This window comes from Coturnix japonica, chromosome 10 (genome assembly GCF_001577835.2).
Source record: "Coturnix japonica isolate 7356 chromosome 10, Coturnix japonica 2.1, whole genome shotgun sequence".
In the NCBI taxonomy this organism is placed as follows: Eukaryota; Metazoa; Chordata; class Aves; order Galliformes; family Phasianidae; genus Coturnix; species Coturnix japonica.
In genome coordinates, this window is record NC_029525.1 from 10791619 (window position 1) to 10817505 (window position 25887).

The following is a 25887-nucleotide window of genomic DNA, read 5'->3' on the forward strand; positions in this document are numbered from 1 at the left end:
AAAAAAAAANGTTTCTTTTATACATTTTCTGTTTTCCTCTTGGATATATTCTTGAATTATAAAGAGAACTGAGTATCTTAAGACTTTAAGAACATAGGCTTTTTAAAATAATATGTGAAACTGAATTTTTGTGAGCCCACGAGTACGTTATGTTCCCCCCCCATCATCAGGAAATGGGGAAGGAGAGCAAAACACAAAGTTGGCCACTATACTTTTGCTGTGCAACATCAATGGAAAGCTAAATAATAATAATAGATTGTGATCCACAGTCCTTTTATCAAGGCTTAAATTGCATTGCACGAGCTAAGCCTTAGAGTCTGCCTATGTGCATCTGTAGAGCACGTATCACATAGTATATAATTTTGCTAAGCCTATGCTGTCTATTGAGGGGCTTTCTCAAAACATTCCCCCTACTAAACATATAAAAATACCACGAGACCAGTGAATGCAGTAGATAAACTTAAGAAAAACAGCACTTTTAATGTGTGCTGGCAGGGAGAAAAAGTCACAACGAGTATGAGAATCTTTACACTCACTCCTCCTCCATAACATGGACGTTAATATTTAATTCAGTAGCAACGTAAGGCACAACTGTTTTCATCATGAGGTTCTTGGAGGAAAGGATTATTTGAGGTTATTTAAAATAGAGATTCCAAATATATTATAACTTCTTTTTTTTTTGCGTTGTTTTTATCATTCTTTTGCAGTGAAAATTCCCCCGTATCCAAACAAGCTGAAATCCCAAGACTTTTTTCCTATAAAAAAATGAATTAATACATCTCCCCTTGAAAATGTGATGGTGTTCTGTGCTCCTGTCTAGAAAGGAGGTTACAAACATTTAATGCAAGGGCTATGATTTATCATCTGCTGAAGATACAATTTTGTTCTTTATTATAACTTTCATCTGTCCGGCTCAATCACATCAGAATACTCAAAAGCTCTATAGCTGTCTTTTCCTGTTGAGAATAGGAAGCTATTATGAGAAAGCTTGTTATGTTGAAAAACTGAGGGTGCTAATGGAATTAAATGTTCAGGTTAACCTTAGTAGAAATGTTTTCATTGAGATAACTCAATTTAATATGACATAATACAATTTTATTGTATATATTAAAGTCCAAATGCAGATGTGTAAAAGTAAAGAATGGAAGCCCCTTTGAGAAATCTGCTTAAATGATTGTTTGAAATTACCATAACCTTGTAGCCCCTTACTCCTGTGATGAGATAATGATATAATTCTGAAGCAGGTGGCTTAGTGATGTATGCTGCACTCAGATCCTTCCTACCTGGTGACAGTTATTGAAAGCTGACTGTTAAACTCCATTCTATGCCTTGCGCTATCTATCTGCCTTGGAGCTGTTGGACACTGTAATTACATTTTGCTTCGTTTCCTGTATAATTTATGTGAAAACCTTTCCATGGTAGAAAAGTACAAAGTCCAGATAATGAGAACATGACAACGTATATGATTTAAGATGGTTGTTTAGATTACAGCTAGAACTGCCTGTGACTCAAGCACTTCCAAGGTCAACCAACACAAAGTGAGCTCAAGCAGCATAGCACTTTGGAGACTGTATAAAACAAAAGATGTTTTGCTACATTTAATCAATCTTAACATCATTATTCCTATAAACTGAGGTGTGTCTTACGGGTTGAGTAAGGAGGAACGATGAATCTGAGTGGGTTACTGTGGCATTCAGCCTGTAGCATTGCTGCCTTTGTGTAAAGATACTAAGAATGGTTTAGTGCCACTGCATAATGTTCTGAAGTCTTCAAAGCTTTAATATTGTTTGATTATGCTTTCCAAGTTTCCTTTTTGGCAGCAGTAAAAGGTATATGTATATGTGGGGTGTTTTGTTTCTTTTTTTTAAGTAATATGTTTCTTAAAGCCAGATTTTGTGATTATTTATTTATTTATGTTTCTTAGGAAACCTTTCTAAATAAATCATTATGCCACCAGTTCCTCTCATCATCAGCTTGGTCTAAATTACATCTAGAGATAATCAGCTAGACTTGTTTTCCAGGCAAAGGATATTTTATGTCTTCATTATGTACTGTTGAGATGGTTTGTGGTCTTGGTCTTGGTAGAACTTCTGAATCCTGGTGTAATGTCACAAACTCAGTATATGCTGGCTGCCTTTACTTGTACTTACTCCATATGCTTTGTTTGCTAAGAAACAGAAATGGGCCACAAGGCCGTTGCCAATGAGAATGTTAGCCGTGGAAAGCTGTGATTTGCTTATTTTGCTTATCATTCCTTTGACATAAACCCACCATACTGTAGAGAGGGATGAGCTCTCCCGACTCTGTGAATCCTTCTGGTTCATTCTCACCATCCCTCCTGCACCTGCAGTAGGAATTATGCTGCTGAATGGTGGCTGAATCAAAGAACTGATCTGCTGAAAGCTAATCTGAGAGGTGGGGGCTGAGAGGGGATTCTCAGAAGAATTATGAAGAGGTGCTGAATTTGGGATTATTCCTTGGACAAAAGATGACTATCATTTGCTAGTACCTGCAGAGTATCTAAAATGACCTTCTAGCCCTTGTCTTTGCTGAAAAGCTGCTGTTTCAGGTCTCCCATAGCTGAAGAGCTTCATCCTATTGCAAAGGGATGAAAAACTGAATGTGTGTTTTTACTGAATATTAGAGATGGTGCAAAACCGTATCCTAATGTTTAGAGGACAATGAAAACCAGATAGAACGGAAGCAAAATTTCTGCATGTCAAATATTGGCAGTTCTTCATGTCTTCGTCTTGGGCAAAATGAGATAATCTAATGGAAAAATATGTTTCCCAAAGCCTTAGAAGCAATTGGGCAAATTCAAGGCTTTCAAACAAACAAAAAAACCCAACCTGAATATTCAGTTACTTTTGAACTACTTTTCCTCTCTTTTCTCCTGAAATATGATTTCTTTTAATTATTATTTGAAATGTTCTAAAAATGTCTTCTGTATTTTCAGTGACTCCCCAGGTCTGGCTTGTAATGACTCACGTAAGCCTGGGAAATAATTTAGTTACAGTGCTTTCAGAAGTCTCTGGTGAAATGAATATGTCTGTAGGATGCACATCATGCTCCCGGTTAGACAAAGCTGCAGAAAACACAGATTCCCTCATAGAAGGAATAGCTGCATTCTACCGCACCTGAAAAGTAAGCTTTCTTAGGTTCCTGATGACTTACTTTCTTGCCAGTTGAAAGTAGAAAGCTGCAAGTTATAGGTGCAGGGCCAGGCAAAGAGGGGTGTGCTGCAGGCCATGTGCATCACTTGCATTGGCTGTAAAAGTTGATGGATTCTGCTCTACCCTGTCGTGGGTGCTTGGCTCTGAGTGTGGCTGATCCTTTTATCCTCAGCCATTCTTAGTGTTAGGCTGTAAAATACACATGTGAGCATTTGCCTGATTTTATTCTTGATGGTTTCTTGAATTTGATTTATTCTGTTCTGGTTTGTACTGTCACCGAAATGTATATTTTAGAAGTCATGCCCAATCACCTAATGAATAAAAATAGTCCTATTATGATGATGTAAGAGCAGTTAACTACAAAAGGAGCTTTTAAAGTGATTTTTTTTATGTGGGATGTGCATTCACAAGAAAATTGAACCACAGTCAGAGTATTCCCCTTGATCCAAGGCTGACATATGTCAGCCAGGGCTACGAGTGTGCAGGAACTGAAGAATAAACCTACTGAATGAAATAAAGCTGTGCTAACAAACTCATGGGGAGGCAGCGATTTGATACAGTCCAGTAGAACTATTTTCTTCCTGTAAGTGAAGAATATTTGGCATCGTTACCCTTGAAATCGCATAACTGTTCTAATCCATCTGCTTAACTAGAATATCTTCAGGGGCTAAACGTGTGAACTGAGCTTATAATTTGAGAATGGCACTTATTTCTTTGAAGTCCAGACTGATTAATGTACTTAAGGATCTAGAGTCATGGAATTGCTAAGGTTGGAAGAGACCATTAAGATCACCCAGTCCAAGCCCAATGCACCCTTACCATGCCCTCTGACCATGTCCCTCAGTGCTACATCCCCAAATCTCTTGGACACCTCCAGGGACGGTGACTACACCACTCTCTTGGCAGCTGTGCCATTGCAGCACCACTTTTTCTGAAAACATTTTTTTCCTAATATCCAGCCTAAACCTTTTCTGACCCAACATGAAGCCATTATCTCTTGTCCTGTCCAGTGGCTGGTACTTACTTTTTACAGAGATAATTGAAAACATTTGTAACTTCTGGATTTTCCCTTTAGTATTAGGAGTTGGAACTTCCCAAGCAGGGAAATGTTGAAAAGGTCCAAGGTAAATTATAGTGGTGGAAAGATGGGAAGTTTACATTGAATCTCTAAAGGAATGAACAAGCACAATAAACTTCTTTGCTTGAATTTTCAATGAATATAGTTTACCAGCTTGTGTTGTGGGTTTTGTGTGTTTTTTTTGGGGGGGGGGGGGGGAGATGTTTGTTTGTTTCTTTGTTTTTGTTTGTTGTGGCTAACTGCTTGAAAATGCAAAATGGTCCTATGTATCAAATGGGAGACTTCCTATTACGCACAGCTGCCACTATACATCTTGCAGTAAAAGGTTGTCATCCTGTTTTACATCCACTTAATGACAGTTGAAGTCTAATCTATAACTACTGTAATATTCATTCAGAGTAAACAAACCCCAGTATGTTTAAGGATTCAGCAGAGCATATTGGTACAGGCAGCTGTATGTTGTGGCTGCTGGACTGTCTGCTGAGTTGAGAAGCCAACCTAAAGCCCTGCTCCTGATCTGAGTGAATCCTTACTTCTTTAGAGAACAGCCATTGCAAGGGTCATGGGCCATGGAGGATGCCAACAACTTCAGAGATAAGGTCCTGGAGCCTGCTTTCTATTTTCTCTAAATAAGCACTGTGCATCCTCCCATCAGATGAGCTGAATTCATGAGTCTCTGGTTGCTCATTGTGCTTTTAGTGTTTCGTAGTAACTTCACATGACATACGAGATTCTAGCACTGGGACTATTAGAGCCATATAAATGTCAGGCTTAAATTGTTGCACTGTTTTAAGATTTTAGGCTTTCTTCTAATAAAGGGAAAGTAAATTAATATATTTCCTGTTGGTGTGTTAAGATATGTCAGCTAAATCGTGAATGTTGGCATTTTAATGTTTTTGGTGCTATACCATCATCACAGAAAAGGCCACTACTTTCTCTGTGACCTGTGTAATCACAGGGACCTACCAATGATGTTATATTTTGCTCTCTGATATGGTTCCTTTGGATGAAAACTAGTGCATTTGGAAGCCCAGGGTCTGCTGGGAAGTAGGAACAGTGAGGCAGAGGCAGAAAATGTTGAGTGTAACACAGTCAGTTAGCCCTGATGGGACAGATTTGTTATATGCTCTGCTCATCTGGCCTGGAGTAGTATTTCTGTATGATATAGGGTGACAAAGAGCCATCTAGATGACAGGTTGCCACTTCTCATTGCTTGAAAGTGATGCATCTATAGGAAAAAAATCAATTTTCTAAATGAGAGCAGTGAGTAGACGTAACTGGAATAAGCAGCAAACTAATGGACTTGAGCAGGCTGGCCTGAATAGAGAGGCATTTATTCTCTTGAGCACAGCAGCAGAATCATGCCCCCAGGTTGGTGCTGCTGGCCACAATGCAAATAACTAACTACAAACAAGGAAATAATTTGGACTAACATTTTATTGCTTTTAAATTATAAGCCTGAAAGCATATCTTTCAGCAGGTCAAAACAGTGGTGAAGTGGGTGTGTTCGCAGCACTGTCTGAATATCAGAGCTTTACAGGGCTTTTCAGATTGAGAAAATTCTGGCATTGTTCCCCTATTTGTTTTTTCCAGATGGAAAGAAGTGATTAGCCCTTTAATGGAGATGCGAATCGGGGCTGGTACACGCCCCTTTTGGCTGCTTGCTTTCACTTGATGGATGTTCTGACATGGAGGAAGAACATTAAGGTGTTTCTTCTGTCCTGTGGATTTAAAACCAAACAGCAAAGTCCATTCCAAAAGGTGGAGAATTTAAGTATATGCAGATAGAGCTGTGGCTCATCAGGTTGACAGCCTTCATTCTACAGATTCACTATGAAAAATAAGAACATGCAGCACAGAAAACGTAAAATTATTATGGTCTGTCTTTCTTGGGAAGCTGAGTACTGGAGTCTCTGTTGTGTCTAAGGGCAGTTTGTACAGAAGATGTTCAGAACACGGTTGGGATCAACAAGGTCAAATCATGGAAAATGCTATATAGTAAATAGAAAATGGCTAAGTGGTGTTTCCACCAGTGGCTTTTACTATGTTATGTGCCATGTGCATATAACAAAAAGAAGGAATGAAAGGAGTGGAGCAGAGTACAGCTGCCTGCTTTCACTGAATTCTGGACAGGGCATTTCCTTACTGTTCTGAAGCTGTTCTGCTTTGTCCCAGATTTCTGGTGAGGCTTCAGACAAGATACACCTGGACTCTGGTCATTACAAGCCTCATTCTTTATGGTCTGAGTTACCTGCACGGTAATAAGGCTTGTGACTACTGAGTCACTGCTGAGATATTGAATATACATCGAATACAACAGACAGAACCATAACAATGGAAAAGTAAGACTTCTCAGCAAGTGGCAGTATTTGTGATTATCTCAAGGCAGAGGAAAAAAAGCAGCCTGTGCAATTTAGCAGAGGGAACTTAATGTTCTTTCTTGTAAGAGGCTGCAAATAAAAGCAAGCTACAACTCACCGCTGATTTATGTAACTGAAAATCTTGCTGCATTGTGCACAGAGCTATTAAGGGGAGCAAATGGCAAGTTAGGAACAAATGAACGCTCTGTAAACTCAAGCTTAAAGTAAATGTTGGAAATTATTCAGTAAATAATGAAATTGAGCATACTTGAGGTGCACAGGTGTTGAGAAGTGAATTTCTTGGTCACATGAGCTTGTCTGTAGGGCTGGTATTTTGACCCCTTCAAAAGAGAAGTCTTAAATCCAGGTCATGTTGAGAGGTGGCCCTGCATGTTGTGTGGGGTCTGTCCTTCAGAAAAGAGCCTGAAGCCCTGCTGGAAACATTTTCTCTGTTATCAAAGACCAAAATACAAACAATTCTTGCTTCACAGCAGCAGAAACGCTTGCTCAAACATGTGAAGCAATGATGTCAGTGGAAACATCACCCAGAGTGGGCCAGCCCAGTGTTGTGGGATGGCACTTGGAGGGATCCCATCACGTTACAAGGGAAACTTGGCTCTGTATTAGGGACTGCAGCTGGCCTGCCCTTGGATTCTGTTCCTGCCTTGCTCCTGGGAAGCTCCCTTTGAAGCAGCCTGGTGGGAGCTGCTGTGCACTGCCACTTTAAGGCATGCATGCACTTCCAGGCTCAGGTCCTGCCACTGCTGCAGCTCAGGGCGAGATCTTCTGCTTCAGGGCTCCGGACTGCTCTCTGCTCTGTAACGCTTGGCTGCTTCTGAGACGCCTGGCCAGGGGCTCAAGGCTTCCTCCCAGCGTGGCAGAGTCCCACCTGGTGCTGGGGCAGCTGCCACCATGGAAGCAGCACCGGGCGCTGCTGCTGCTGCAGCAAAACCTGCGAAGTCCTGCAAGAAGTATCGGATGGTGAAGCGACACGCCAACATCTACACCTACCAGGAGCCACCCCACAGGTAGGGATCCTCCTCTCTTCTGAAGTGTAAATCTACTTTATCAAGCAAGAAAGGGAGATCTCGTCTGTCTTTCATTTAGAGTGCAGTAATGTGAAAACATGAGAAGAATCACTTTTCTCTTTATATTTAGATGTATTTTAAAGCTGTTTTCCTTTTTCTAGCAGTCATACTGCCTGCTGCACCATAAACACCTTCACTGTAATTCCAAAGTAATAGCATAGTAGGAAATCTCTATACTTTTCCTTTGTGTTATGCATTTTCTTTGAACATCCAAATGTCTTTGAGTGACCAAAGGTCAGAGCCGGGAGTGTGGGCTGATGGATCTGCAGTGTGGCCAAGTGCATCCTCCTAATGTTTTTACAGGGCAGAGGTGAGGTTTTGACTTATTTCCAAGTGATTCAAAGGTGCTGCTTTTTCCCCGAAAGTACAGAGAATTTTCCCAATGAAGACTTAAAGATGCCATTGGAAAACTTACCAGCTGGTTGTTGCTGGAGGAGTTTGGTTCTGTTCACACGGGAGTATTGCTTCTGGCTCACATGAAATTCCCTGTTTCAAATGGAACGAGAGAGCTGCAGCATCGTGAACGTGGTGCCAGCAGCAGAAGAGAAGGTTTAATAATCATCAATAGAAATCTGCATCAGAGCACATGAAATTTTTACAGTGCAATTCCTGGTGCATTTTGGTCCTGTGCTCCTGTCCCCATCAGTAGGGAACAGGAGCAAAGGGGCAGAATGTGCAAAGCCTTTGTTCCCTCTCTGTTTTTACAAGGAAATATTTTATCACTATTAAAATCAAAGTTAAAGGCTGAGACGGCATGGGAAGTAAACAGATTTTAAGTGCTTTTGATGGAAAAGTTTAGACAGCACTTTGTTCCAGAAAAATATGTAGAAGATCTTGTTAGCATGATGTACAAGCTGGAAACACTCAGAGGAAAGACTGGAATTCAGCTGGGGAGCATGGATGAGTTAGTGAAAAGCAAGCGGTGGGGAGGAAGAGACACATCCTATCAATGGGGAAGTCATCCAGATTATTCATCAACTTTGAAACAGTAGGGTTGTGTGAGTTCCCTCACTTACTGCTGTTAGGTTGCTCTTGTGAACTTGTGAACTGCACAAATCAACAGATGATGGGGATCTGGATAGGAATAATTTGTCTTGTTTTTCCTCTTGTGGGGTGTTCAGCAACTCAGATGAGGATATCAGTGAAGAGAAGGCTGACAGCCATGACCCAGAGCAGGTCTTCCAGAACATCCAGTACCAGAAGGAGGTCATGTCCAACATCCGCTGCAGGCCGTGGCCGATGAGGCAAAAGCTGCGGGCGCTCAGGTAACAGCACCAGACATACAGTGGATGCCCAACATTTGGACTGAGTTCTGTCATGTCTTTCATAGCATTGTATGTTTGGGATTGCATTATTTTCTTCCTCTTCATCTGGCACCTTTGTCTTAAAAGCCCTGTCTGATGCTAGGATAGTATTACAGTCCTGAAGAAATCCCAACAGAGCCCATGTTTAATCTTGGATGCAAAGAGATTTTGAGGGTGGTGGGGTACTGGCACAGCTGCCCAAGAGCTGTGAGTGCCCCACCCTGGAGGTGCCCAAGGCCAGGTTAGATGGGAAATCAGGCAGCCTGAGCTGGTGGGAGCACCCAGCCCATGGCAGGAGGTTGGAGCTCAATAACATTTGAGGTCCCTTGCAAACCAAACCATTCTATGATTTTCCTCTGTTACACAGTCTGTGACCCTCTGCCTTCCTGCTGCCCCATGACTTCAGTGTCTATGAGTTTCCAGTGGTCCCCATCCAAATGCTGCTGAGGTCAAAGACTGTATGAGTCAAAGTAGGATCAGATGAATGTGCACCCATTGGAATCTTGCAAGAGCAATTCTTTTGCATCCACATAGGATAAACCACACTTCTACAGCAATCTTATCTTAATTATTTTGGTTGTGCCTTATTGGGTTAAAAGGACAGAGGGAAAAAAATAAATGAACAGACAAACCTTCTTGCAATAAAAGTTTTGAACGTTAAGTTTTCTCAGGCAGAGTTCTCAGTGTTTTTAATGTGACAGTAAATCTTCAGCAGGAGAAAAGCTTTGTCTGTTTAAGAATTTCATGGGGAATCCTAATCCACAGCAGTGTTTCAGAGCGTTCTGCTGCAGCTGTTTGCTGCTTGTACTGAATAGAGGCTCAGAGCGCTGGACCCAGTGTTAAGCAAAATTCCACTTTCTTGTGCAGACAGGCAAAGGAGATTGTGCTGAAGTACGAAGGGAGGCTCACTAGAACCAGAGGTTACCAGGCTGCTGGTGCGGAGGTATGTCTGCTTTTCCATAAATGATATATCTTCTTTACAGCAGTCATCTGAAATTTTTATTCACAGAAACATGTGTTTTCTATGTCATCCTGATTTCCAACTTGAGAGCCCTACCGAGGAAGAAGCAGATAAAAGCTTGTTTTTTGGCTTTTATTTTTTCCCAATTGTGAGTTTAGTCATCGCAATTTTGCAGACTAATTTGATGTGTGAGGGATGAATCTCCTTGTGTTAACACAGTATTAGCTTCCTTCTCAAATCATACGAATATTGATGTCTGCCAGAGAGGGTGATGGGAATGGGATGCTAACAATACGATGTTAGTATTCTCTGAAGAGCAATTTCAGCAGACTGTGGGGCCACAGCTCAATAGCTGAGCATGAAAAATGTGTCTAGCTTTTAGTTTGGAAGACTGCAATAGCTTGTTGTAAATACATTGATAAAGAAGGATTTTGCTTGCATCACATTCAAAGAATTTGAATCTAATCTTAGCAAATCTATTTATGCTATTGAAAATAGACTCTGGCCCTAATTACTGGAAACGAATAACATGCGGGAAACTGTTCCTAATATGCAACCAACAGAGAAGAGGTCTTTGGTCATCTAAGCAGTCAATAACATTTGTGTTATCTCAATGAGTAGACTTTTCACAGTGCAATTTATTTCAATTCTAGAAGTCAGGGTTGTAATGGTACTATAGAATACCATGCATTTTATTCATTTGAACAAGTGAAAATGCCACATGCATCACTGTCATCTTTCCTTGTTCTGCCTTTGTGTGTAGCAAATGCAGTGGAAGTAGGATGCTGTAAAAATAAATACTGTTTTATGTCTATGACCTTAGTGGAACTAGGATGTCAACCAGAAAGAGGAGTGCTAAGGGGCTGCAATATCTATTGGCAAATCAGACATTGGGTTTCATTCTTGTTCCTATTCCTCTTCCTATGACAAAATCGAGGCTTTCATCTTGGAGTTCAAAATGATTGTCTGTATCTAATCTAATTGTCTCTACCGCATGTTTTTGCTTCAAGATATTCTGCACAGGGATATAATTCAGAAGTTAATCAGCACCACTCATTATGTGCAGGGTAACTGTATTATTTCTTTTAGAACAAATTAAAGAGTATAACTGGAAAACCCCTTCATAATATTACTGATAAAAACAGAAGCTAAGGAGCCCTCCCACGTTTTGTGTGTTTCTAAGTCCCACCATGCCCATCTCCACACTACAGACGTGGTCTGAGATGATGGTAAAGAACATTTCTAGTACTTCTTGCGATACCAGATGAGAGACACTGATGCATTTCTTTTTTTTCCTCTTTTTTTCCTCTCTGTGCAAAGTTGTCACCTCTCTTTGCTTCTCTACTTTTTTCTCCATCAGCTTTGGAGGAAGTTTCTTCGATTGGCATATAATTTTGTGGTGCTCTTTATTCCTTGGGAAATGCGAATTAAAAAAATTGAGAGTAAGTATAAGGATTTCATTGGGTGGAACCATGAAGTGTTTGATGAAATGCTGGGTCTTAAGGTTGATGTTTGAATTTACTGAATCAAATAGCATTTGGGAGGAAGTGTTAAACATGAGCTTCCACCAGCAGCATGACTTTGATGTAGAACCTTGCTTTCTTTTTCTACTTTACCTGATGCCTTAGGCACTGCACAGATCTCATTGATTTGTGTGTGGAGTAACCAAAGAATTAGTAAATATAGAAGTAAAAAATCAAATTGTGGTCCATTGTGGATTTGGTTATAGTTCATCACAGTCCGTGGGGCAGCATCCTCGGGGCAAGCCCAGGACCAAGAGGTGTGAAGGCACCTCAGCAGTCCTAGATTAAATCAGGGCAGCCCTGAACATCACGTCAGCAGTCAGGTTGTGCTGCTGTGCTTCTGCAGCAAATGGAATTGCTGCATTACATCACCCCAGTGTAGCATCTTCTTGAGTAAATACTGCTGGTAATTACAGATTCGTTCAACAGAGCTTGTGGCCTAAATGTATTTTCCTCATTGACACATCAACGTTTTCTCTGCCTTGCTGTTCACACTGCACTGATGAGGCAGGTTTTTCTTTTGCTTTAGTCTTCAGGTAGTCCTTAATGAATAAATGATGGGAGCTTTTATAGACTGGTGCCACTCAGATAACTATTTTCTATGGTTTAAGGTCATTTTGGGTCTGGAGTTGCTTCTTACTTCATCTTCTTGAGATGGTTATTCGGAATCAATATTGTACTTACCATAATGACAGGAGCATTCGTAGTCTTACCAGAGGTAAGAACACGTTGCTAATATTTACAGAAACATGCTTACCCATTGTGCATTCCTTTCTGAATTAAACAAATGCTACACTTAAAGGCGTACATCAATTTGAAATGCACAGTTTCAAATGAATTATTAAAATAAACACCATTATTAAGAGGGTTGTACATTTTTCTGCCAAAGGATAATTTTGCTATTAGTGCCAGGGATTATGTTTTGTCAACATAGTACTAATGCTTTTACAGAATATGTTTGTATCCGATTACTAAAATGGAGAACCAAGTCCTAAAAGCTGCAGTTGGTATTGAATATGCTCAGGTCTTGCAAATGTGATTTATAGGTAGAAAAAAGCTAACAAACACCTCCCTCCAGGCAAATCATTGTCCATTAGAAATCATTGAACAACATAATTTTGTTTAGATCTTGCATGCAAATAAGGCTATTTATTAACTCTGTGAAATAATTAATAGGTAGGATTTTATCTCACCCAACCTGTGCTTCAGTGAAGTTATCAGAACGTGTAAATATCTGATTTTTCTTCTCGTTGACTAAGCCAAAATACAAAAAGCCCCCAAATCAAAAAGTGGGCAAATCAAAGTGATGAAGGTATTCAGTTTCTTTTTTTTTTTTACCTCTGTAAAGTAGACTTAATTTTAAAACATTTGGAAATGAAACATTGTCGTATGAAATGTAAAAACATTTAGAAGAGACAGGCAGCTTTAAAATGTTTAGTTAATGGTTTTGCTTTGACCACTTTTCATTTTTCAGCCATTTAGAAGAAGTCCATAGAGCGCGTTACTCATGAGCAGACCACAGATGGCAAAAAATAAAAGGGGGCAAAAAAAACAGCTATTGGTGTAAAATGCATGCAGGGTTTCTCAAAGAGTTTCTAGCTTAGGAGAAGGAATGAGCCTCTGTGGGTCAGATGGGTAGGTGTAATGTCTGAGCCCTTTTTTCTCCTCTTCCCAGCTACTGGCCGGCGCCCCATTTGGCAGCACTGTCAGCAAAACCATTCGTCAGGAGGACCTGAAAACTGCACAGGACCTGGATACCATCTGGTCACTCGGGGCAAGGCTAAAACCACTCTTTAATGTTCTATTACTGCTGTTTGGTTGTACCTGTTCATTACTGCTCTTACTTACAGACTCTGGTCTCTGCAGGGCTACCTCCAGTACTCTGTTTTGTTTTATGGCTACTATGGCAGTGATAGGAAGATTGGGAAAGCAGGATACCGGCTGCCTCTTGCCTACTTCCTGGTTGGCATGGCAGTGTTTGCTTACAGCTTCATCATCCTCTTAAAAAAGTAAGATTTCCCGTTTATGGCTTGCATGTTCAGGCAGACATTAATGGCATGTTTATCCCATTTCCTCTGCATTTATTCTGTGCAGTTCTATTAACCTGTTCGCATCTGCTAATGGCAAGGATGCAGATGGAGCTTAATTCTAGCTTGCTCTTTGTCTGGCTGATATTTATCTTGGTTCTCCCTCCAGTTTCCCACTCCATAAAAGGAGAGCAGCACAGATTTGTGTGGCTTTTGTGTTTGTATAGTGTGAGGTAGTAGTTTCTTCTGCTTTTTTTCTAGTATAAATATTGTTCTGACAGAAACTTAGATTTTAAGTACATATAGATAGATAGATATAGATAGATAGATAGATAGATATAATGCTTTTAGGCATGACTATTCTCACCTACTGAAATACTAATACGAAAATTGTGTCATGGGTGCAATAGCCTTTGCTTCATTTCAGCTGATAGGTAACATCCCATTTTCATTAAGCTTAATTCCTGTGCTCTTTGAATATTAGGAGGTAGGAGAGAGCAAGACTGCAAGAGCTGGCCATAAAATTGAGGAATGTGAAGTGTCTAGAGGGGGCGAGGTCGTGCTGTCCTTTTGGTTGGTTCACTTTCCCTTCCCTTCTGGATGCCTGTTTGGCATAGTACAGTCTAGGGCAATTTTTAGTGTTGTCTGTAACAGCTCCATTTCAAAACCAATCCTTTTCCATTTATTTTTATTCTACCTTCTAGTCTGATCTGAGGGTCACTGGTGTTCTTGATGCTGATTTACACATCTGCAGTTTCAGGATATGATTAGCTTTTCTCTTTCTGATTTAGCTCACCGACTTCTTGCCTGCTTGATTATTGTTCCCCATATAACATTGTCCATTTGGCTGCCCTTCCTTTCATAAGCTATTAATCTTCATTTCATTTCTTAGACTTTGCAACATTCTGCCCTTTTGCCTGAGCCAAGTAGGTGGTTTTTTTTCCTTTTTCCCAGGGTCTGTAAAACATCACTGGGTTTGTATTTAACAATAACATAATTTTTGAGGATGAAAATAAACAGAAAACGAAACACGCCTTTTGCATGATCACTAGTTTTTCCAGATCAGCTCCTACTCACAGTAATAGTGATTTTGTGTTGTAGTCTCTTCTAGCTGTACCCTATCTGGTGATCTTAAAAAGGTTTAAGTTCACAGTTGTAGTGAGACATACTTGCTTTATTTGTCAGGTATAAAAAATGCAATCAGTGTCTCTTCTGCACAAGAGCAAACATCAGGTTCATTCTCAGAACCTCACCCCACTTTATTTTCCTCCTAGAATTGCCAGCAATTACACTGAGTGCCACAAACTTTTTGTGCATATAGAAATAAACTGAAAACTATGAACCGTACCAGTGATTTGAGATACGTCTTCACACATCAGCTTCAATTTTTTTTCCTTCTTTTAATATTCTATTCGCAGAATGGCGAAGAACTCAAGAATGAGTTTAGCAAGTGCTTCTGATGAAAACTACACTTTCTGTTGGAGGCTGTTCTGTGCCTGGGATTATTTAATAGGAAACCCTGAGGCTGCAGAGAGCAAAGCGGCTGCCATAGTTAACAGCATTCGGGTAATCAACCCCCCCTACAGATTATTTTTGTAGTTATTTGGAATTTAAGTACACCTTTCCTCTCATTTCTTTGTGCTCCTTATTGTTTCCTGGTATTCACCCATGGATGCATTTGCCTGGGGGAGGATATCGCACCTCCGTGTGGTACTGCAGTCACATTGCACTTGCTGACGCTGCCACTCCGTTTCGTATGTCTCTTCTGTTTCTATGTGGCCGTCGTGTTCTGTTTATTGCTACCATATGTGTGACGAGAAGCTAGAAAAAATAGAAACAAATTTGCTCGTGATGCAATTTCATTGAACAGTAGAATAAAAGTTATGTTAACAATGTAAAAATAGGGATGTATTTCGTCTCTCTGTAATAAATGATCCAGGGGGTACCTGACAGCTGCATCAATATTGAAAAGGTTTTTATTAATATACTCGATGCCTTCTATGAAAGATGAGTATTGATTTTGACAGAATTCTATTTAATATATATATGTTTTTCTTTCAAGGAAGCTATACTGGAAGAGCAGGAAAAGAAGAAAAGCAAAAACCTGTATGTATGTAAGACTGGAGGCACTTTCCAAAGCGCTGCTTCAATGCAGGCAGCAGGGCTACTGTGACTGTTTCATGCCTATAGAAGCCATGTTAGAAAAGAGCCCTGGTGTAACAAGGCAGCCTGCTATATTGGCTGGGTGATTTTTGTTTTTCAGGGCAGTGACAATCAGCTTAAGGATTATTGCAAACATCCTCGTGCTTCTCTCACTCACTGGAAGTATTTACATCATTTACTTTGTCGTGGATCGATCCCAAAAGTTAGAAAGCAAGAAGAGGGAATTGACTCTGTGGGAAAAAAATGAGGTACGCTGTATTTGTCACTGCTGTGTTAGAAGCAGGGTTGTTGTGTCAGGGCTCTATGTAGTGATGGTGTGCACTGAGGTGTAAAGTGCAAGCGATGAGCCAGGAGAAATGAGCAGCGGGAGTGCTGAGATGTGCTTACCTGGAGCACTGCATGCCTGCTCCTTATGTCTGCATCAAGGTGTCAGCAGAGCTGGCATGGGCAATGAGGTGCTGCAAGTCCTCATTTCACTGAGACCACAGTTCTAGCTGGCTCTTATTTCATGAAGACTAAGTTTGAATTATCTCTTGTGCCCACGATTGAGCAGAGTGAACACTGAGCCAAAGAGCTATGGAGAGCTTGTTAGAAAGGAATCAGCTGTGACAATGGCTATTGATGTCAGCTGAAGAATACTGCATGTTCTGTGGATATTTTTGTTCAGAGGAAGGAGTGGATACTGAGAATAGGAAGTAAATGGGTACAGAGAACGACTCATCCGTTTCAGAGGAAAATGTTTTCTATATCCAACATGGTGAATTTTGATATTAATAAGCTAATAATAACTTTAAAGCTAGAATATAATTATCTACAGCAAAGATTCCTGAGTGATATTTCAGGTCTTCAAATTTGGATCTCAACTGCAGTTATTGCTAATGTCAGTGATAATTTTTCAAAGTATATTCTCCAAGCAAAGCACTCACAAAAACATTTGCATAAGCAATGCTTCACTCAGCAGTCAAGGCACCATAGGATATCAGCATGCAAAGCTACAACATCACTGTGCCTTTCTGTTCTGTAGGTGAGCGTAGTTGTGTCACTGATTACCATGATTGCACCCTCTGCTTTTGAACTCGTGGCAGCTCTGGAGATGTACCATCCGAGGACCACACTTCGCTTTCAGCTTGCAAGGTATGCCGTGTAGAAAGAATGGGAAGAACAAGGGAGGAAGAAGAAAGTTCTGATCGTGATTTATTTCCACCAGACAGGAGAATATATCAGAAGTCCATGGGATGTTGATAACTTTTGTCTTATTGTTTTCAGAGTTCTTGTTCTCTATCTGGGAAATCTCTACAGTTTGATCATTGCTCTCCTGGATAAAGTGAACAGTATGAGTGTCACTGTAAGTTTAATGTTTGCTAATGTGCAAAATGAGTTGACTTGGTAATGTTCACTTACAAATACTTGCAGTCTTTTGGGTAACTGGGTCCATTTGATTGCTGACTTGTAGTAAAATAAATAATATATGTGCATTCCTCAACTACTTAAATGTCAGCATTTTAGATAGTTGAAGGTATTGGACCTATGGTCAGCTTCTATCAATGTCATAAAAAATTTTCACCTGCATCTTTACTTTGGCAGCTACTTGAAAGTCACCTAATTGCTGCTTGAAAACACTTAAAGTGTTTTCAGGTGTACGTATGCCTTGTTGAAGGCATGAGCCTTTTGAATGCATGCAGGTATAAAGACAGAGAGAAAAAGAACAGCTGAAAATACAGCTTTCAAGACCTTTCTTTTTTCAGGTTGACAGCAATTCAAGTAATTCTGCCCCCTCTTTTGCAACTGGAACTCCTCCTAAAGAAGACAATTTATCTGCAACTATTTCTGATGTGCAAATGAATAGCAACAAATCTCACGCTCAAAGCTTGCCAACCCCTGATTCGCTGGTTAACAACACAGCTTCCTCTAACACTGCCCAGAATCAGTGCTGGGAGACCTACGTTGGTCAAGTATGTTGCTGTTATATTATTTAAGTTAAAACCATGTTACAGTGTGTTCAGTTTTAGAGGTTTTCTGTAAATTCCAGTAATTTAGCTAAGGGCTGTATAGAAAGAGATTGCGCAAATTGATATGGCCACACGTAAGAGCTTTGTTTATTGTTCAGTGTATACAATGTGCTTAGTGTTGTACAAGTGTCCTTAGCCAGCCTTCAGTCACTGTCTTCAGCTCTGCACAGGCAGATCTATACTGATGCATGACGCAGATAGATTGCATTTTAATGGGATGCATAGTACAAAGAGTGTCATTTGATCCTGATGTACTTTGGTCACTGTCAGTGCTACACTCGTCTGGTACCCAGGCCACTAAAGGAAAAATGATGCTAGCACACTTCTGGCTTGCTTAGCTACTTGATCCAGGGTGAGCAATATGAAAGGTCTTGTTTGATCATCAGGAGCCAAATTTCCTCCTAGGTTTATTAGGCTGGCTTCTATTCTGCCTCCTGCCATCCCTATTCCACAGGCATTGGGTATTTGTTTGAATTGTTCTTTTTTTTCTTCCTTTACAGAATGGGTTATATATAAAGTTATATATATATATATATATGTATATATATATATAGTTAATCTTTTCTACTTATGTTTTCAAGGTTCAATTAATTGAGTAACTTCATTAATCTGTAAGCACTAACCAGATTTCTATTGTCATTGGGCTGTGGTTTTCTGTGAACAATAAGCATTTCTCCTTCTGAAGCACTTATTAAGTGTGTATTTCAAGAGCCAGTACGACAAAGGATTGGGTGAATCAGAGTAAATAGCTTCATCTTGTCTAGATAAATTTTCAATAGGCTCATTAGTAAGAAAGGTTCAAACCACCGTGCCCAGAGTTTTATTGCTGCAAACTGTAGAGGGCACACTGGAAGTCTGATGATGTTTGTTCTTTATGTTAGAGCAAAGACAAGTAAGGGAAAAGTCAAACAGGAAATGCTTATAAGAAACTACGTGTAAAATCATGCTTCATCAGGGTACTATGCATGATCCAAAATATGAAATGCAAGTACATATGCAAAAGAGCTGTGTGCAATGCAGTTTGTTTCCAGAATGACTCAGTATGTTGGAACAAATATGTATTACAGGAGATGCTAAAGCTGTCCATCATCGACATGATATTCACAGTCGCGAGCATCCTGCTAATTGATTTTTTCCGTGGACTGTGTGTCCGATATTTAAGTGATTGTTGGTGCTGGGACTTAGAAAGCAAGTTTGTAAGTATAAGCTTTTATTTTATGAAACTAAGATGCTAGAGATGGGTGGGCTCCTTCTCATAGTACTGGATGTTCTGAAAGCCTTTTGATAGGTACATAATTTCTACATAGCACAATCTGTAAAGGCACAACTCGCACTGAGTTTTATTTGGAGAGTACAGGATAAATGCTGAGATTGGGTATTTTTCTCAGGCCTTCTCCCATGGCTGTGGTGCACAAACTTTTGTCTTTCCCAAAATGAGATCATAGAACAATCCCACAGAAGGTGATGAGTAATTTGTTGGCATTTAGAAAACAGAGGGAATGGGTTGCATCCCACAACTTCCTTTCTGTAGCTCTAACAACTGTCCATAATAGAGACAGTGATCCAAGAAGCAATAAGAAAAGGCATATAAGTCTTTAAGGAAATTACTGTAGTGTTTGGTTAGCAAGCAGCTGTAGGCATAAAAGGCTCAAGTCTGTTCCTTGTCCTTAAGTAAACAAAGTAAACTAGAGATGAATTAGTTTATCTAATCCCCTGATACTGAGTAGGTTTTACTGGGTTCTCACTGTCTGCCAGAAGGTGGTATTTGATCCAGACATTTCAGGCCATGTGCTGTCTGAAAATGGAGTCAGCCAAATGATTCTAATAAGTGATCCAGGAAATAAAATAAATAAGATGTATTTATCCTACAATCCTACACTCTGTTTCTTGTAGCCAGAATATGGTGAATTCAAAATTGCAGAGAATGTACTGCATTTGGTCTACAATCAAGGAATGATCTGGTATGTAATCCATAAGCAATCTGATTGATTATGAGGTATGACAATTCTCAATGAGATGTATTCGAGCAGAGTAATAGCAATGCATTTCCTTATACTTCACTGTAGTAAGAGACTGTTGGTAGCGACCTGTTTCTTACTTATTCTTTTCATACAACACTTTGCTGTTAAAATTGCTGCGGCAGCACTGAGCACTGACATGACATTGTTCTTCCAGGATGGGAGCCTTCTTTTCACCTTGTTTACCGGCATTCAATGTCCTCAAGCTGATTGGTCTCATGTACCTGAGGAGCTGGGCTGTGTTAACGTGTAACGTACCACATCAACAGGTTTTCAGAGCCTCACGGTTAGTCCAAATACGAATGTAAGATAAAGAATAAATGAAACGCAGTCAATGGAGATGTCTTCTGTATGCAGATAGAAAACAAAAGGAGATTTTAGTTCATAAGACTTACAATCAAAATGGAGATCATCAAAGGTCTGTGAAGAAAAAGAAAGTAGTTATCAAGAAATTGAAGAGTTTGGAGTTAAGCAGGGTAGTTAGATATACACAAAAGAGACTCAACTGGGATTGAATTGCTTGGGGCTGGTTTGGTATTGTATGGAAAACTTCAGATATTCCCTCCAAAAAGGCAGGGTATGAGTTTCAGTAGGCAGTATCTGGGGCAGAAGGACTCATCTGCAACCCTGGCATTTCACAAAGGAAATCAAGCAATAGCATTAAAAGTAATTTTATTGTGAAAGTTTGGGGGTAAATATAAATGAAACTAAATAATATGTCACAGAATATTCCCAGGCCAGGAAACAGATGATTTATTTCTACAGAAATCTTATTAAGTGCAATAAGCTCCATGTGTAAATCATTGCAAGTCCTATAGCTTGATGTTTCTCTTTATGAAAACTACTAAGTATCTTGTTTTATGTGCTGCACCACACGGTAGAACTTCCCCTGTTTGTGGTATCAGGATGAGTATCAGAATTGTTTTTCTGAACTCAAATAATGTAGAGCATTTTCACATCTTAAGAATCAATTCTTTTTTTTCTTTTGTGTTCTGAAGTTGAATCAAATTCTGCTTCTTTTTTCCTATTTTCCCCAACAAACCTGGACAGTCAGGTGAGTTTTTATAGAACAGAGCTATAAACGGTTCTCTGGCTGTAGCAGTGCTATCTGGAAAGCAGTACAAATATAATTTTGACCATTAAGGGTCTATTTAAAGTGGATCTGTTCAGACTTTTTAATCAGAACAGAATGATTGTGATCTTTCAGAAACGTAGGTCTTGAATTTGTTAGGTAGATGAAGACTTGCGTCTTTCATGTTGCTTCTGTTTTTCTCTCTGATTAGGGTAATCTGAAACATTTATGCCTTCTTGCAGATCCAATAATTTCTACTTGGCCATGTTGCTGTTTATGTTGTTTTTATGCATGTTACCAACAATTTTTGCTATTGCCCGATACAAGCCATCTCTTAACTGTGGGCCCTTCAGGTAAGTTATAAAGAACTAATGAAAATTGCAACTGTTTTATTTCACTCTCAGTAAATTAATCAGGTTTAATAACACCCAGATTATCAATAAATAGTAGTTTTTGTATGGGGGCAATGCTTTCATGCTGTCAGTATTTTCCAGTTTAAGAATTAATTAGTTGAATATGTCATCATCCTAAGTGAGCCTGCATGTTTTGCTTTATATACATGGCTCCACTTGTTCACATTTAAATGATGCAGTGTGCCAAGCATTCAGTTGCAGCACTGCTTAAAACGTGCACATAGCAAGGATTTCTTACAATTTAATTTTAATTTATTTGTTCTTTCCCCTGCAGTGGACAAGAAAAAATATATGATATTGTTTCTGATACAATTCAAAATGATTTTCCTGTTTGGTTCAACTCAGTGATTACTTATATCAGCAGTCCTGTGGTGGTCCTCCCTGCACTCTTACTTTTATTGTAAGTACTTTGTTTCTCGTAGTGAATGAACGTCATCTCTGGACAGTCAAGTGTTAATACTAAGGAACAAGCAGTACATCACCGTAACTTTATTAAACATATATGAAGAAAAAACCCAGCCTTTGCTGAATGTATGCTATAAGCATCAGATGGGAATGAGAAGATGTTAAAAATACTGTCACCCTGTTTTCAAAAGGCTGCTTCTTCTGGGACACTGTGTCAAAGGAAGTTCATTCTATTGTGTCAAGGCCTACAATTCTCTAGGCTCCAGGAAGTCTTAAGATCCTTCTTCCCTCTCAAGAGTGCCTCAGAAGTTAATTTTCCATTTCCTCGGGGTGATTAGTTCAGCTTAGACTGAACTCTGTTCACAGGCTTATCACTGAAAGAAGCTACCCAGTCACGCTGATTCCTGACAAGATAAATCAATTACGAAGGTCTGCTCTTAAGTGTTAATGTAATAGAGCTTCCTGCAGACCATCCAGTGGAAGTCCCTTCTTACGCCAGTCTCTAAATAATCGTTCACAGCTGGGAATTAATATTTACTTTGAGCTGTTGGAAATTCACTTTGTTTCTGTGAAGTATCATTTGCTTTGCAGGTGCCTTTCTATCATTTTTTCCCCATAAACAGATGAGCGCAGTTTGTCCCACCATATTGGTTTTCAGATAAATTGAAAAGACCCAAAGCGGTATTTACTATTTGTAGCTTTTTCCTTTAAGGTCGTATTTATGAATTCAAGCAAGTCTATTGACTGCTTCAAATTGATGACTAAGTATCTACGTATACGTCTATGCTATCTAGTCCAGCTATAAGTTTGCTTCATTTGAAAGCCATTGTCAGGCCAGATCTGATGTCAGCTGTGCCAGTGTTATTATAACAAGGCTAGCCAATAAAATAACAGTGGAATGAGCTTGCAACTCAGCTGTAGTTCATTAACCTTGGGGCTGGTGGGGGGGTGGGTGAAGGAAAAATAAAAGAAGAAAGCATCTGTCAAAATCTCCATTTTGAGTGTGTCCAAAACTGAACCAGAATAAGTTAGAAATGTACACAGGGCTACATGCACAATAAAAACACTTGTAAAAAGCACAGGCACAATTTGACCTGCAGTTAAATCTGCTTTCAGTATCACTTATTCGTTACGCTTCCATATATGATTGCCTGAAAGAAAGGTATGATCCATGATCACAGTACAAAGGAAATGCTGGAACACAAGGACTGACTCTTCACCGTTTTGATGACTCAAAGAGAAAACAGTCAAGAATATTTAATGTGACTCATAATCACCTCTTTCACTTCTAGCATGCTGATCTATTACCTACAAAGTATTGCAAGATCGCTGAAATTCACCAACAATCAGCTGAGAATGAAGATCCAAGCAGTAAGTACAGCTCAAAGTATTTTCACATACAAATTGGTGGACTTTCAGGAAAGTGTTAGTCTAATTAATGTCACGTTCAGTATTTCACAATGTAAATCCAACCTCTTTGTCGTCTGTATGCAGTATTGGATTTACTTTCTAATCCTTAATAATCTTCTCACTCTCCTGAATGTGTTTTAGGAAAGAACTGAAGATAAGAAAAAGGTGGTTCAGATGGCAGTAGGTAAGTTGTTGAGCTTAGGAAATTCCACTATTAATAAGGGATTTGAACGTGAAGGTATTTTGATTTCTCATACACATAGGGAGGTTCAACTGTATTAAAACAAACAAACAAAAAACAACCAAAAACCTGTTTCCTGTGTAGTCATGATTTTTGGATGGTTTTAGGGTCAGCTTGACTTAATCTTGGCAGCACTGAAAGCCAAGGCATGTAAGTTACACCTAAAGCCTGCTGAGATCTCTGTGCTGGGTATTTTCTTGCTTTTACCATTCATAGGACAGAACCTAGCAGGCATTCCTGATGATTAAATCATGTCAGATTTTACTCGAAATTCAGAGGGTTGTAAGCAGAAGAGGGGAGAGGGAATGGCCTCTTTTCTTTGACCTCTTTACATTTAACCTCTCATCTGCAATGAAGAGATTTCATACTTAATCATCTACTGTGCCTTGAGAGGATTTGTGTCTACACCTTTTACCTCTTTGATTTTAGCAATGAGAAACCACATTAGTATTAGATTCTCTGACCCGTGGGTAAATTTGAACCAGTGCATTTACACAACTTCTAAATTTAGAGCCCTGGAGATTTCCTGTGATAAATTCTGTTTTCTAGCCAGATTCCAGAGTCTGGATGGGAGTGACAAAAGACCAGACCAAGATGGTGGTCTTATTAGCCAGGAGTCTTCTGTTCGGGCCTCAACCCCACGGAAGAATGGCAGCGTCCTGAATTTTGAATCTCCTGTGAGCAAAGGCACCAGAATACAAACCATCTCCCAGTCTGTGCCCCACACCATGCCCTCGACTGATGTAGCAAGACCTGTCAACACAACTCCCACATCTTCAGCTTCTTTAGTGCCAGCTCCCTCAGTATCAAGCGTACAGAAACCAAGAAACGACCATAGCACAAACAGGCAAGGCTGGTTTGGTTTTGTACAACAGCTTGGGGAAGTTTTTACAAGCAGAGTCATTTGTGGGTACTATTCAGAATGCTGGTAACAATCTGAATATCTTCTGTTTTAATTATATTGGTAAGCATATCTCCCAATATTACCTTCCCTTTTTTTTTCCCTAAAGGTATCCAGGTGTTGTGCATGGGAGTGCAAGTGAGCTCTGTAAAACAAAGCCCTACACACCAGTGACTTTCAAGAAGCGTATTGAAGACGTTCACTCTGAGCCCCTCTTTAGAAAAAGCATTCGGCAGGTAAATCCAGATGCTTTTGGAGCAGGGGCTCCTGTTTTTGTGGGACGCAGACCACATGCTACCAGGTATTTTGTTGTTAATGAAAATGAACCCCGCAAAAAATCAGCCCGTGCTACATCCAGACTCCAAAGGCAATTCCGAATAGAAGAGCCAGAAGATATTGTTGAGTTGTATCCGTGCAATGTCAGAAGATACGTGGTTCAAACACCACAACGCGTGTATTCTCCTCATCCCAGTGAGGATGAGGAAGACGAAGAGGAACTTGGGAGACGCTACATGAAAAGATCCCATCGTCCTCGGTCACTGTCTGACCTTCGCCCAGCACCACGATTTTACATAGGGGAGCGTGCGGATGGCCATGTGCTTATGAACAAAGATGTAGCCAAAGGGCATTACAAATCTTGGGATGATGATTTTGAGCTAGACCTGGACAGGCCTCCATATGCCTACAAGAAAGTGCACTTGAAAAATGTTGAAGTTGATCAGCACTATCTTGAGCCACATGTGAAACCTAAAACGAAGCATGTGCTGGAGCAGTCTCTAACAGAATCTGATTCCGTTTCCATTGAATCGAGCAGTGATCCGCAGAACAGCAGCAATGACCAATACATCCAGGTCATTCACAGCAAGGAAAAGTACCTGAAACCTGGGACAAAACTCCCCAAAAAGAAACCAAAAAACAGTACTGAACTGAACATGTCTGAGCCTAATGAGCTGGTATGCTCAAATGTCTGAGATAGTGCCCCAACCTTTTTGTGTTTAGAACGTGTGTTCATGCAGTCATTGTACTTGCTGTTTGAAGTCTATTAGAATAACTACCGCAGTCAGCCATTCAAGGTGGGAAAAGCATAGTTAGTCCTGTGTTTTACTGTTAACTGTACCCTGCTTTGATATCATTCCCATTTATTACATGTTATGCTGTTTAAAAATGAAACAACAACAACAAAAAACTGTTGGAAAATCAAAAGCAATGTATTTGGGGCACTTAAATTAAACCTGTATACAAGTATGTCAGACAAGGCTCTTTTTGATGCGGCTGCAGAGAGATGCTCCCACTGAAGCCATGCAGAAGGTAACCACTATCCTACAAGGATCCTACTTTTCCCTGCAGTATAGAATCAAATTGAGTTGGAAGGGACCCTTCAAGGCCATCTGGTCCAACTGCCCTGTACTGAACAGGGACACCTACAGCTGATCAGGTGCTCAGAGCTCCATCCAGCCTGACCTGCAGTGTCTGCAGGGATGGGGCACCCACCACCTCTCCGAGCAACCTGTGCCAGTGCTTCACTGCCCTGGTTGTAAAAAACCTTCCTTACATCCAGTCTACATCTCCCCTCTTTTAGTTTAAAACCACTTTGCTTGTCCTATTACAACAGACCCTGCTAAAGAGTGTGTCCCTTTTTTCTTACAGCCCCTTTAGGTGCTGAGAGGCCGCTCTCAGGTCTCCCCAGAGCCTTCTCTCCTCCAGACTGCACAGCCCCAGCTCTCAGCCTGTCCTTTTATAG

The 25887-nt window shown here is 40.1% G+C and overlaps 1 protein-coding gene across 1 annotated transcript; it reads left to right on the forward strand.

Moving 5' to 3' along the window:
- The first annotated feature begins 4490 nt into the window (after positions 1-4490).
- TMC3 (transmembrane channel like 3) lies at positions 4491-25391 on the forward strand. Its single transcript, XM_015872989.2, has 22 exons — positions 4491-7639; positions 8821-8964; positions 9871-9946; positions 11325-11406; positions 12099-12205; positions 13163-13261; positions 13354-13496; positions 14933-15080; positions 15577-15620; positions 15778-15925; positions 16702-16811; positions 16944-17022; positions 17423-17629; positions 18754-18882; positions 19580-19647; positions 19862-19990; positions 21019-21129; positions 21464-21589; positions 22887-22965; positions 23146-23188; positions 23795-24092; positions 24256-25391. Exons 1-22 carry the CDS (start codon positions 7524-7526, stop codon positions 25115-25117), a joined length of 3348 nt encoding a protein of 1115 aa, XP_015728475.1. The 5' UTR covers positions 4491-7523; the 3' UTR covers positions 25118-25391.
- The last annotated feature ends 496 nt before the right edge of the window (positions 25392-25887 follow it).

Coding starts and splice junctions, on each gene's coding strand:
- TMC3 (XM_015872989.2), top strand. CDS start 7,524: ATGGAAGCAGCACCGGGCGCTGCTGCTGCTGCAGCAAAACCTGCGAAG. Junction 12,206..13,162: donor CATTCGTAGTCTTACCAGAG/GTAAGAACACGT, acceptor TCCTCTTCCCAG/CTACTGGCCGGCGCCCCATT. Junction 18,883..19,579: donor GGGACTTAGAAAGCAAGTTT/GTAAGTATAAGC, acceptor TGTTTCTTGTAG/CCAGAATATGGTGAATTCAA.